This window comes from Nansenia antarctica (genome assembly GCF_963989245.1).
Source record: "Nansenia antarctica genome assembly, chromosome: 6".
Lineage (NCBI taxonomy): Eukaryota > Metazoa > Chordata > Actinopteri > Argentiniformes > Microstomatidae > Nansenia > Nansenia antarctica.
This window is the reverse complement of record NC_137676.1, coordinates 61,346,912-61,359,447: the sequence shown is the minus strand read 5'-3', so window position 1 is coordinate 61,359,447 and position 12,536 is coordinate 61,346,912. Positions and strand designations below refer to the sequence as shown.

Here is a 12,536-nt window from a genome sequence, read left to right as displayed (position 1 = left end):
TCAGAGAAAGACTTCCTCATTCTGGTCAAAGGTTAATTTGATGTTTATTCCTTGTTGTTAATATCCTGACGACACACAGACACACACTCATATGAACACATGACATTCATTATCTTCTGTTAAACATGTGGGAATGTTGGTGTCTTTGTGTTTGACAGGGTCCAGCAGAAGAGACCAGCCTCACCTGTACCCAGCTGCGTGTCCATGAAGAGTGACGGGTCTATGGGACATCCAATAGACTTCAGACAAAGGACCGTCACTACTAAACAAGGGTAGGTGTAACATGGGGATGTGATGAACTAACTGTGAGACTAGGCCACCTGTTTGTTTCATGAGGTCCTCAGGTAACTATAATGAACTCAGGTTCTACTATCAAGGAGGGAGCATGGGAGTAAGGCCCACAATGCAACAATCATTTATTGTACAGCTTATAATCACATCATCTTCAGCTCTAGGAGCTCAGCAAATATTTATCATTAAAGGCAGAATTTCAAATGTTAGCTAATATATATATATTTTACTGATTTATTGCCATGCAATCAGCTTGTCAGTCAATTGTTAGAATTTGGTATTATTTGCTCTAGGCACAGGGTCGGCCATATTTAGCACCCCTGAAGCAATTAAGGGTTAAGTGCCTTGCTCAAGGACACATGCAAGCTCCCTCCTGAGGTGGGGATCGAACCAGCAAACTTCTGATTGCTGGCCGGCCACTCAAACCTCTAGACTAGTTACAATGGCCTAAAACAACAATGGGTTTTTAATCATATCTCAGTCAGTATACATTAATCTGAATCATGCCCCTTTAATGACTGTCCAAAAGGCTTTTCATATCTACAGAGTGACTATGGAAGTAATCATGATGATCTGATGTCGTGGTTTTGACAGGGTCCAGCAGGAGAGACCAGCCTCACCTGTACCCAGCTGTTTGTCCATGAAGAGTGACCGGTCTATGGGAAAAATGGGTCAAAGTGAACTGGCCTCCATATTCAAGGTGAGCTAAAGAGAAAGTATGACATAAGAAGTAATCCCCATATAAAAGTTTTTTTTTTCTTGTTTCAATTGCATGCCAAAGTCAAGTGATGTGATTAATTTGGTCTCTCTACTGGGTGTAAAGTTTTACCTATTATTAACTCTCTCACATATTTTTTATCTAAATGTTTCAGTTGCTTGAAGACAATGTCATCACCTTAGTAAGAAATCAGCTGAAGAGGTTCAAGACGCTTATTTCTCAAGACTACCCAGAGTGCTTTGAGAGTCAGGGGGAGGAAGAGGAAGAGGAAGATGTAGAAGAAGAGAAGCAGGAGAGCAGTGCCAGAGAGGGGGCTCTGAAGATCACACTGCACGTCCTGAGGAACATGAACCAGAAGGAGCTCGCTGACACACTGGAGAAATGTAAGAGACCTCATATGTTTTCACAGAGAAGTTTTCACTGGGCTGAAATATTATTGGAAATATAAACACCACTAACTGTAATTACTATGTACTGTATATCCCTATTTGGTCACTCTTTATATTGTGTTGCCTCTATAACTTAGTATCTCTGTAATTACAGCAGTAACAAAAGTGTTTGTGTATAATTGCATAGTTATGGGGTTGGACAGTTTCCTATATCATTCAACTACACTACATACTATGTAAATAATTACTACATAACAACTTGTTTATAAAAAACAATGTATTAAAACAATGTAATAACAGTTACTGCAGGTATTGGTAAAACTTAATGTAAAGTGTGCCACAAATATTTTGTTAATTGTTTTGTCATTCAGATGAGCTCGCTGTGGTGTGCCAACATGAACTCAAGTCCACCCTGAAGAAGAAGTTTCAGTGTGTGTTTGAGGGAATAGCTGAGCAAGGCAAGCCAATACTTCTCGATAAGGTCTACACAGAGGTCTACATCACAGAGGGAGGAAGTGGAGAGGTCAATAATGAACATGAGGTCAGACAGATTGAGACAGCATCCAGGAGACCAGCAATGCAGGAGACACCAATCAAATGCACCGACATCTTCAAGCCTTTACCTGGACAAGACAAACCAAACAGAAGTGTGCTGACAAAGGGAGTCGCTGGTATTGGAAAAACAGTCTCTACTCAGAAGGTCATTACGGGATGGGCTGAAGGAGAAACCAATCAGGATGTCCAGTTCATATTTCCACTTCCTTTTCGTGAGCTGAATTTAATGAAAGAGAAGAAACGCAGTTTGAATGAACTTCTTGGTCATTTCTTCATTGAAATAAAAGAATCAGGAATCACCAACTTTGACAAGTATAAAGTTCTGTTCATCTTTGATGGTCTGGATGAGTGTCGACTTCCGCTAGACTTCCAGAACAACGAGACATGTTGTGATGCCACAGAGTCAACCTCAGTGGACGTGCTGCTGACAAACCTCATCAAGGGGAATCTGCTTCCCTCTGCTCTCATCTGGATAACCTCCCGTCCTGCAGCAGCCAATCAGATCCCTCCTGAGTGTGTTGACCGGGTGACGGAGGTACGAGGGTTCAACGACCCACAGAAGGAGGAGTACTTCAGGAAGAGAATCAGTGATGAGAACCTGGCCAGCAGAATCAACACACACATGAAGTCATCAAGGAGCCTCCACATCATGTGCCACATACCAGTGTTCTGTTGGCTCTCAGCTGATGTTCTGGAGAGACTGTTGGGTGGAACAGAGAGAGGAGAGATGCCCAAGACTCTGACACAGATGTACACACACTTCCTGGTGTTTCAGACCAAACAGAGGAATGTGAAGTACCTTGGAGTCCATGACAGAGATCCACACTGGGATAAAGAGCTAATTCTGTCACTGGGAAAACTGGCCTTCAAACAGCTGGAAAAGGGCAATCTGATTTTCTATGAGGAAGACCTGAGAGAGTGTGGCATTGACGTCAGAGAAGCCTCAGTGTACTCGGGAGTGTGCACTCAGATCTTCAGAGAGGAGTGTGGGCTGCACAACGTGTTCAGCTTTGTGCATCTGAGCATCCAGGAGTTTCTAGCTGCTTTATATGTGTTCCTCACATTCAACAACAGCAATGAGAATCCACTGGTCAAACAGAAATCCTCACACTGGAAGCTATGGTCATCACTTACACGCAAGCCTCTAGTCGACTTACACAAGAGTGCAGTGGACATGGCCTTACAGAGTGAGAATGGACACCTGGACTTGTTCCTGCGCTTCCTCCTGGGCCTCTCACTGGAGTCCAATCAGAATCTCCTACGAGGCCTTCTGACACAGACAGGAAGCAGCTCACAGACCAATAAGGAAACAGTCAAGTACATCAAGAAGAAGATCAGGGAGAATCCCTCTCCAGAGAGGTGCATCAATCTGTTCCACTGTCTGAATGAGATGAATGACCATTCTCTAGTGGAGGAGATCCAAAGCTACCTGAGCTCAGGACGTCTCTCAGAAGCCCAACTCTCACCTGCACAGTGGTCAGCTCTGGTCTTTGTGTTGCTGACTTCAGAAGAGGAGCTGGATGTGTTTGACCTGAAGAAATACTCCAGATCAGAGGAGGGTCTTCTGAGGCTGCTGCCAGTGCTCACAGCCTCTAAGACGGCACTGTAAGTAGATGGACAAAATTACTCTAATTAAACGTAAATTAAGACGATCAGGCTTATGAAAATGCATTGTAGAATAGTAATTAGTGAGTAGGCTGCTTGATGAAAATACAAAGAAAACCTCTTCATCACAAGCAAAAGTAACAACACATTCCTTGATTGCCTCCTTTTCATTCATACTTAGTTGACACACAAAAATGTATTATTTATATAATTGTACACAAAGCAAACAATACTAATTCATGCAAGAGGCAAAGTGACTTTATGCTGATCACTTATTATTATTTACGGATTAAACAGAAGAAATTGCATTCCAGTCGCGGTACCCCGGATAATCACACCGCAGATCAAATGGTGACTTTTTGTCTGACATTAAGTAAAACATAGCTAGCTGGTTAGCTGTGTTCACAGTTCAGCTAATGAGTTTGTCAGCTTTATTTTATCTAAAGTGTAGAGATGAGAAGTTAGCTGGCCAGTGAGTTTACAGTTGGTGCAGCTGGAAGGAGCAGGCCACTCATCTCAAACTGAAAGCTCAATCCATCTTTTAAGGCATGAAACGTATGTAAACATTATGATTTTAGCTTTAAAACTAAGTGAAATGACTAGAAAACATATTGGTCTAGTGAAATGTTAAAATCCTATAAAACAGCCCATATAAGGGTTTTTGAGGAAAATGTCATTTTATCCTAATGAGGTGCGGTGACATTTTTTCTCAATGACTTGTATTCATTCCTCATTCAGGCTGAATGGATGTCAACTCACAGAGAGATGCTGTGAAGCGTTGGCCTCAGCTCTCAGCTCAGACTCCTGCCACCTGAGAGAGCTGGACCTCAGTCATAACGATCTACGTGGCCGGGGGGTGAAGCTGCTCTCTGCTGGACTGGGGAGTCCACACTGTAAACTACAGACACTGAGGTGAGGTCTTTTGGGGTGTAGAAGCATTGTATTTAGGGCCATTATAATGTACTAGTTTGAATGTTCTTCACTTAAATACAATGTGTCTAGCCTCTTAACTGCTTAATTAAGAGGATTTAAAGCTGTAAAGATGTACATTAGAGAGGAACAATCAGATTCTTGATATCAGATGGAGTGACACTATTTCCCCAGGTTGTCATTCTGTGGAGTCCCAGAGGAAGGCTGTGCTTCTCTGGCTTCAGCTCTGAGGTCTAACCCCTCCCACCTGAGAGAGCTGGACCTCAGCTACAATCACCCTGGAGACTCAGGACTGGCGCTGCTCTCTGCTCTACAGAAAGATCCACTCTGTAAACTACAGACACTCAGGTAAAGCTGAATATGTGGCTGGACGCATTAATGACATTAATGCACAGTATCTATTTCCCACATGATTGTGTGAGTGTCATCCAACCACTGTATGTTCTTCTGTGGTTGATATAGTGTGGACCCTGGTGAAGGGTGTTGGTTCAAACCTGGGCTGATCAAATGTAAGTCTCCAACACTGTAGAGAACAGGACTGTGATATTACTCAAGAATCAGGGTACAGCAGAGTTCAAAAAGAGCACCAGTATTGTATTCATATGTAAATCTAAAATATTAGTAAATATGAATTAGTTGTATCCCTAGTAAAACATTTTAAATTAATGAGTAATATTTTGTGAAAAAAATGAATGCTACCATATAAAGCCCAGTTCACATCTATGCAACGGAACGCGACAGAACTCGCAGTCGCAAGGAATCGCCAGTGATTTGACACGTCAAGTCTCAGCAGAACGTCCAGATTTTATGGAACGTCTGATATTTCTCTTCAGCCAATCAGAAAATAGCACAGACCAGCGTCATCTGTTGCCAAGAAGTGGAGTGGACCTTATTAATACGACCTGTTTCTGAGCCAAACAGGAATTAACATTTCGTGGTAACGATGAGAGTGCAAACTCTTCTAATCATGGTAGCTATGTTGAGCTATTACATGCTTTTGCTGAGAAAGATGAAAAGTTAGCTAGACATTTGTAGACAGGTAGACAAGACTCTTGAAACTCTCACCTAGAAAGGAGTACATCTTTGTGAGTGACATGAAACTGACCCCTCCATAGCCAATAGATAATCCTTTGTTGTTGTTATACTGTATAGGGAGCTGGCTTTACTCAACTTTTAGGTCTGTCATGACAATGGGATCTGAATATTATGAGTGCAGCGGTGTGTTTTTATGTTTTCGTCTAGAGTGTGTGTGTGTGTGCGCGTTAGCCTTGACAGCTAATGGATTTGTGTTGCAAATGGGAGGCAAGTTAGCTAGCTAGATAGCCTAGATACTCAAGTCAACAACGGCTCCATATTTCCTAGCTCAGCGTCTTCGCCGTTTATTGATCAGTGCTACTGCCAGCATGTCACTGTCGCTGTCAGCCATCTTGCAGGGTAAACACAAGTCGTTGTTATGGAAACGGTCGTCTGTGTCTCGTTGCGTCTCATCACCCATCTGTCTCACCACCAATCTGTCTCACCACCCATCTGTCTCAACACCCATCTGTCTCACCTGTCTCACCACCCATCTGTCTCAACACCCATCTGTCTCACCACCCATCTGTCTCACCACCCATCTGTCTCACCTGTCTCACCAATCATCTGTCTCACCTGTCTCATCACCCATCTGTCTCACCTGTCACACCACCCATCTGTCTGACCACCCATCTGTCTCACCTGTCTCACCACCCATCTGTCTCACCACCTGTCTGTCTCACCTGTCTCATCACCCATCTGTCTCACCACCCATCTGTCTCACCTGTCTCATCACCCATCTGTCTCACCACCCATCTGTCTCACCTGTCTCATCACCCATCTGTCTCACCACCCATCTGTCTCAGCTGTCTCACCACCCATCTGTCTCACCTGTCACACCACCCATCTGTCTCACCATCCATCTGTCTCACCTGTCTCACCTCCCATCTGTCTCACCACCCATCTGTCTCATCACCCATCTGTCTCATCTGTCTCACCACCCATCTGTCTCATCTGTCTCATCACCCATCTGTCTCATCTATCTCACCACCCATCTGTCTCATCTGTCTCACCATCCATCTGTCTCATCTGTCTCACCACCCATCTGTCTCACCACCCATCTGTCTCACCTCCCATCTGTCTCATCTGTCTCACCACCCGTCGGTCTCAAGTAGTTGCCGAGTTTTTTCTAACGACGGTCTAAACGTTCTAAAACTGACCCGTCACGTTGCGTTGCATAGATGTGAACTGGGCTTAACAAGATCACAATGTGAATATTGTAATTTATCCAATTGTATTGATTTGATGATTATTTTGGCCCTCTCATTCAGATGCCTGTGAGCTCACACTGGACCCAAACACAGCACACAGCACACTCTCTCTGTCTGAGGAGAACAGGAAGGCGACATGGGGGAGAGAGGAGCAGTCGTATCCTGATCACCCAGAGAGATTTAAGGACTTGGGACAGGTGCTGTGTAGAGAGGGTCTGACTGGGTGCTGTTACTGGGAGGTAGAGTGGAGGGGGTGTGGGCCTTATATAGCAGTGACATATAAAGGAATCAGCAGGAGAGGAGGGGGTGATGACTGTGGGTTGGGAGACAATGACAAGTCCTGGAGTCTGTGGTGCTCTGACAGCTCTGACAGTTACTATGCCAGGCACAATAGTAAGACAACTCACATACCTGTGCCCTCCTCTGGCTCCCACAGAGTAGGAGTGTATCTGGACTGGCCGGCCGGCACTCTGTCCTTCTACAGGGTCTCCTCTGACACACTGACCCTCCTGCACACATTCCACTCCACATTCACTGAGCCCCTCTACCCAGGGTTTGGGTTTTGGAAGGATGGATCTTCAGTGACCCTGTGTAAACTAGTCTAAGGGAGATCACACTGAACACCTAAGGCTCAAAGATGTTGGATCATAACATGATGTCATGATGTAGTTTTACACACATCAAGCTTCATACACTCAAACTGTGTGCCTCTGTGTGCAGTGTGTAGGGTGTTATGTGAGGGTATAGTGTGTAGTGTTTAGGGTGTAGTGTGTAGTGTCAGTCCCACTCAGACCACTAGAGGGCAGCAGTACAGGTCCTGTGAGATGGAGGAGTCTCTGACTGGAAAGTCTTCAGGATTGTGTCAGTGTAGGTTTATACTCCTGCCTCAGATCCTATCTGCAGCAGTTGATGAAAACCAGTTGATTATTTGCTCATTGTGAAATATGTGAAAAAGTGCAATAGGCTGACAAAACAGAGGCGTGACATTTTTCTGTATATTATTTTATCACCTTTTATTATTATTATTTTATTTCTGGAAATGCAACTGATTGTGAAATAATCCAGATGAATTATTATATTATCAATCAGACTGGTGATGAACTCTGAGACCCAGAGTCTCTGACCCTGAGGAGACAGAGTGGATGTGTATAAGAGTTGGTAAAGTTGTGTGTTTGAGTTCAGATGCTGTATTATGGAGCTGTGTGTAAGGTAGCAGGGAGTGGATGTGAAGACAGCTCTCCTCCTCTGTCAATACAACATGTACATGTTCTGGAATTCACTTTCCATGTATTTCTGTGCCTGCCTATCTATCCAATGTACATATTTTGCATATATTTCTATATCCATATATTTTCTTGTGTGTCAGTGTAGCTCTTGTGAAGCCTTGCAAGTCCAAATGGACAGACAGAGAGATTTGGGGCAGGTGGTCAGAGAGATCTGGGGCTGGTGGTCAGAGAGGAGGGTGCCTCTGTGTTTTAGTTGTAATTATTACAATAACTTTATCACCTTCTGCCTCCTCCTTCTCATTCTGACAGAGGCGCCATAGTGGCAGCACTAGTCTACTAGCCTGAACTAGCCCTATAGTCACGTTCCTTCATTTTAATATTATGATGATGATGATGATGACGACTGCATCAATATCAATAAAGTGTTTGTGAAACAAAGAACTGTGTGACCTCATGATGATTCTACACATGTCAGAGAGGCATGTCTTGTATTTCTACCTGAACGCAGCCCTGTGCAGGACCATGGACAGCTCCTGATCAGCCCACCTGAAACCACTCAGCAATCACACAGCTGCAGGCAGTGGAGCCTTCAGACAGACAGGCTAGAACCAGCATGGAGCTGGAGTTTTACAGTAGAACAGTTATCACAGAAACAGACCTTGAACAAGTTGACATGAAACATCTACGATGAGGAAGATGGATGGAAACCCAGAAGCCCTGGTTACACCTGGTAATATATCTGCAGTATTCAATGTCTTCACTATGAAGTCACGTTTGCAGAGTAGTGTGTCTATGGTTGTGTCTACTGCAGACACTGCTAACAAGCGCTAGAGCTCAGAGAATCTATCCTAGTCGATATGGCGTACACACCTACTCAGAGTAGGAAGGAATAGAAAGGACATGCTCAGATGTAGAACCAAGCTTCAATGCAGAACCATGTCCATTCTAGCAATTCTGTTGCTATGCTGGGAACCTTTGTAGTGGGTGTGGTCCCCAGCGTGGAGCTGCATGAGGGGTGTGGTCCCCAGCATGGAGCTGCATGAGGGGTGTGGTCCCCAGCATGGAGCTGCATGAGGGGTGTGGTCCCCAGCGTGGAGCTGCATGAGGGGAACCTGAGGCAGCTTCTGGGCCTTGCAGCACTGTGTGTGTGTCTGTGTGTATCTATCTATCTGTCTATCTATCTATCTACCACCCTCTCTGTCTGAAGGTCAGGGCATGGAGGACAAGTGAAACTTGAAACATTTCCTTTTTATTTTCTACAGTCATATCAGTAAACAGCTCTGTTGAAAGCTTGATTATAACTGAACTATTGATGCAGTGTTTTTCCATCACTCTGTGTTGGAGACATGACCCTGAGCACAGAGCTAAAGGATGAAGGAGCTCCCATGGATAATGGGAACAATGAGAGCTGGGTTTCAACAACAACAACTAGGACTTGCAGATACAACCATAAAAGTAGAACAACAAATTAAACCAGGACTACAGATTACATTTAATACAATTATAAAACTAGGACTACGGATAAAACTAAGTCTATTGGTACAACTAAGACTACAGATTAAACTAGGACTACAGATAATACTATAAAACTAGGGCTACAGATACAAGTAGGAACTATAGATAACACTGTGGCTGTGTGTGGCTATGCCTTGCTCACATAAGAGAATGAAGCTGGGGGGAGGAGGGGGGTCAGGATTATGGTCAGGGTCAGGGTCAGGGGTCAGCACAGAGACAGAGATCTGGGGCTGGTGGTCAGAGGATGAGGGGATGTGTATCTAACTCTGTAATTGTACTGATCATTTCCTGTACTTATAACATTCAAGCCTCTTTAGCTAAACCATAGTTTTACTAATACTTTTATCCACTTTAAGAACTGATTCCTTGGTGCTCCCAGCTACATGATGGGTGATAAGGAAGTAGAACTGTGGGTGGGTGTGGCTACATCTAGATCACATAAGAGATTTGAGCTACTGCCAGTTTCCCTGCCTTCTGCAACCTGACACCTCCTCAGAATTGTTCAGACACGGTATAATTTATTTGGATGAGAAATAACTTGCCCCACCCCTCCCATGGTCACACATTAACAGGTAACTCACCTGATCTGTCCTCCATGTCATCAGTAGAGAAGGTCAGTCTCAGAATAACCTCTCTGTCAGACAGAAGCCATCAGACTGTCTTTAGTCCTGACTGACAGACAGTAGAGAAGTACAGACCACCAATCTAAAACTACCAAATCGATCAGCAGCAAAGCTCTGTTTTCTCTTTACTCTGGAGACGATGGCTGGTGTTGGAGACTGAGGAGTCGAGTATCGAGTCTGTAAGGGGTGACTGGGAATCATGGAGCATGGACATTCTCCTCTGTAACAGCTAAGGGATGAGCTCCAATTTGTATCCACAACCAAGCCAGAAGAACAGAAATGTGAGTAAACTCTCTTGTTGATTAATCATCATATTTAACATGATTGAACTCTGATGGAAATGTTCACTCTGAATGTTGTCGTGATACTGAGCAGTAGAAATCATATGACTGTTTATTGTTCTTGTTGGTAATTAACCAGGAAGAGTGTGCTCTGCTGGAAATGTGACAACTGCCTCTAAAATGAATCTCTCTGGGGAGAGAGAGGAGGGGACCACTGCCTCTAAAATGAGTCTCTCTGGGGAGCGAGAGGAGGGGACCACTGCCTCTAAAATGAGTCTCTCTGGGGATGTTGATGCCATGGGGTAAGAGAAGTGTCTCTGGAGGGAATGTATCATGAAGATGATGATATTGATGATGATGATTATAGATACTTCATTTATAACCAGATTAATGTTAGACTTAGTAATGTAGATATGCTGTAGTTCAATGCATACTGTAGCACCAGACAGTGTTTCAACTCTCACTAGAAGGCTTGTCCATGGAGGAGGAGAGTGGATCCTGGAGGGAGATGGCCACTAAAAACCTAAAAGCTACTTACAATACAGATATATTCATCATCTACATCAACGTAATAAAATATATATATATTTATCTGACCCAGGAACTATGTTTAACTTTAATAACATTTTTTTACTGATTTATTGCCAAGCAATTCAACTTGTCAGTCAATTGTTAGAATTTTGTATTTTTTGCACAAGGCACAGGGTTGGCCATATTCGGCGCCCTTGGAGCAATTAGGGGTTAAGTGCCTTGCTCAAGGACACATGCAAGCTCCCTCCTGAGGAGGTGATCGAACCAGCGACCTTCTGATTGCTAGCCGGCCACTCAAATCTCTAGACTAGTTACAATGGCCTAAAACAACAATGGGTATATCTCAGTCAGTATACAGTCTGAAACTTGCCCCTTTAATGACTGTGCAAAAGGCTTCTCATATCTACAGAGTGACTATGAAAGTAATCGTGATGATCTGATGTCCTGGTTTTGACAGAGTCCAGCAGGAGAGACCAGCCTCACCTGTACCCAGCTGTGTGTCCATGAAGAGTGACCGGTCTATGGGACGTCCATATAACTTCAGAGAAAAACCTCCACATTCTGGTCAAAGGTTTGTTTGATGTTTATTCCTTGTAGTCAATATCCTGACGACTTACAGACACAAATTCATATAAACACATGACATAGATAATTTTCTGTTTAACATGTGAGAATGTTGGTGTCTTTGTGTTTGACAGAGTCCAGCAGGAGAGACCAGCCTCACCTGTACCCAGCTGTGTGTCCATGAAGAGTGACTGGTCTATGGACGGTCCAATAGAATTCAGACAAGGAACCGTCACTACTACACAAGGGTAGGTGTAACATGGGGATGTGATGAACTAACTGTGAGACTAGGCCACCTGTTTGTTTCATGAGGTCCTCAGGTAACTATAATGAACTCAGGTTCTACTATCAAGGAGGGAGCATGGGAGTAAGGCCCAAAATGCAACAATCATTAAATTAAATTTCGTTCCCCTCCTAAATTTCGTTGTTTGGTACCTGTACTGTAGCAATGACAAATAAAGTCCATTCCATTCCATCATTTATTGTCCAGCTTATAATCACATCATCTTCAGCTCTAGGAGCTCAGCACATATTTATCATTAAAGGCAGAATTTCAATGATAGACACATGTAGATATACTGTAGTTCAATGCATACTTTTAAAAGGTTTAAACTGGAATAATCACATCGATCATGTGTGCAAGAGATCCATGAAGATGCTTGGTATAATGAGAAGGGTTTGCCCCCTGATCCACTCCTCTGCTCACTTAACCTTGTACTATACTGTAGGTTCTTATTTCCTTACATCAACTACTGAAATATAGTCTGGGCTGCTACTTATCCTTCATACCTCAACAAATTACTTGTTATCCAGAAGAGGTTCCTAAGGATGATCTCTCACTCTAACCGATTCGAACCATCTGCACCACTATTTAGGAAATATTCATTATTACCCATTAATAAACTGAATATTTTTCAAACATGCTTATTCATACACAAATTCATCAACAACAAGCAAAATCTTCCTTCTACTTTCCATAGTTTCTGTTATGAAGGCCCACAATTTAGAGCCAGTTAGTTTCCC

At 43.5% G+C, this 12,536-nt stretch overlaps 1 protein-coding gene and 1 pseudogene across 2 annotated transcripts in view; both read left to right on the top strand.

The window, feature by feature from the left end:
• Nucleotides 1-958: 958 nt before the first annotated feature.
• Nucleotides 959-12,536, top strand: part of LOC308160787 (NLR family CARD domain-containing protein 3-like) — a 34,252-nt pseudogene continuing 22,674 nt past the window's right edge. Inside the window, exons 1-5 of the transcript in view lie at nt 959-991; nt 1,164-1,392; nt 1,770-3,558; nt 4,297-4,470; nt 4,663-4,836. The product of the transcript in view is annotated as an NLR family CARD domain-containing protein 3-like (transcript). The remainder of the gene's footprint in view (nt 992-1,163; nt 1,393-1,769; nt 3,559-4,296; nt 4,471-4,662; nt 4,837-12,536) is intronic.
• LOC308159646 (stonustoxin subunit beta-like) lies at nt 5,892-7,378 on the top strand (the record flags this gene model as incomplete). Its single annotated transcript, XM_080533462.1, has 2 exons — nt 5,892-5,922; nt 6,834-7,378. The coding sequence occupies 2 exons, from the start codon at nt 5,892-5,894 to the stop codon at nt 7,376-7,378; spliced, it is 576 nt and encodes a 191-aa protein (XP_080389588.1).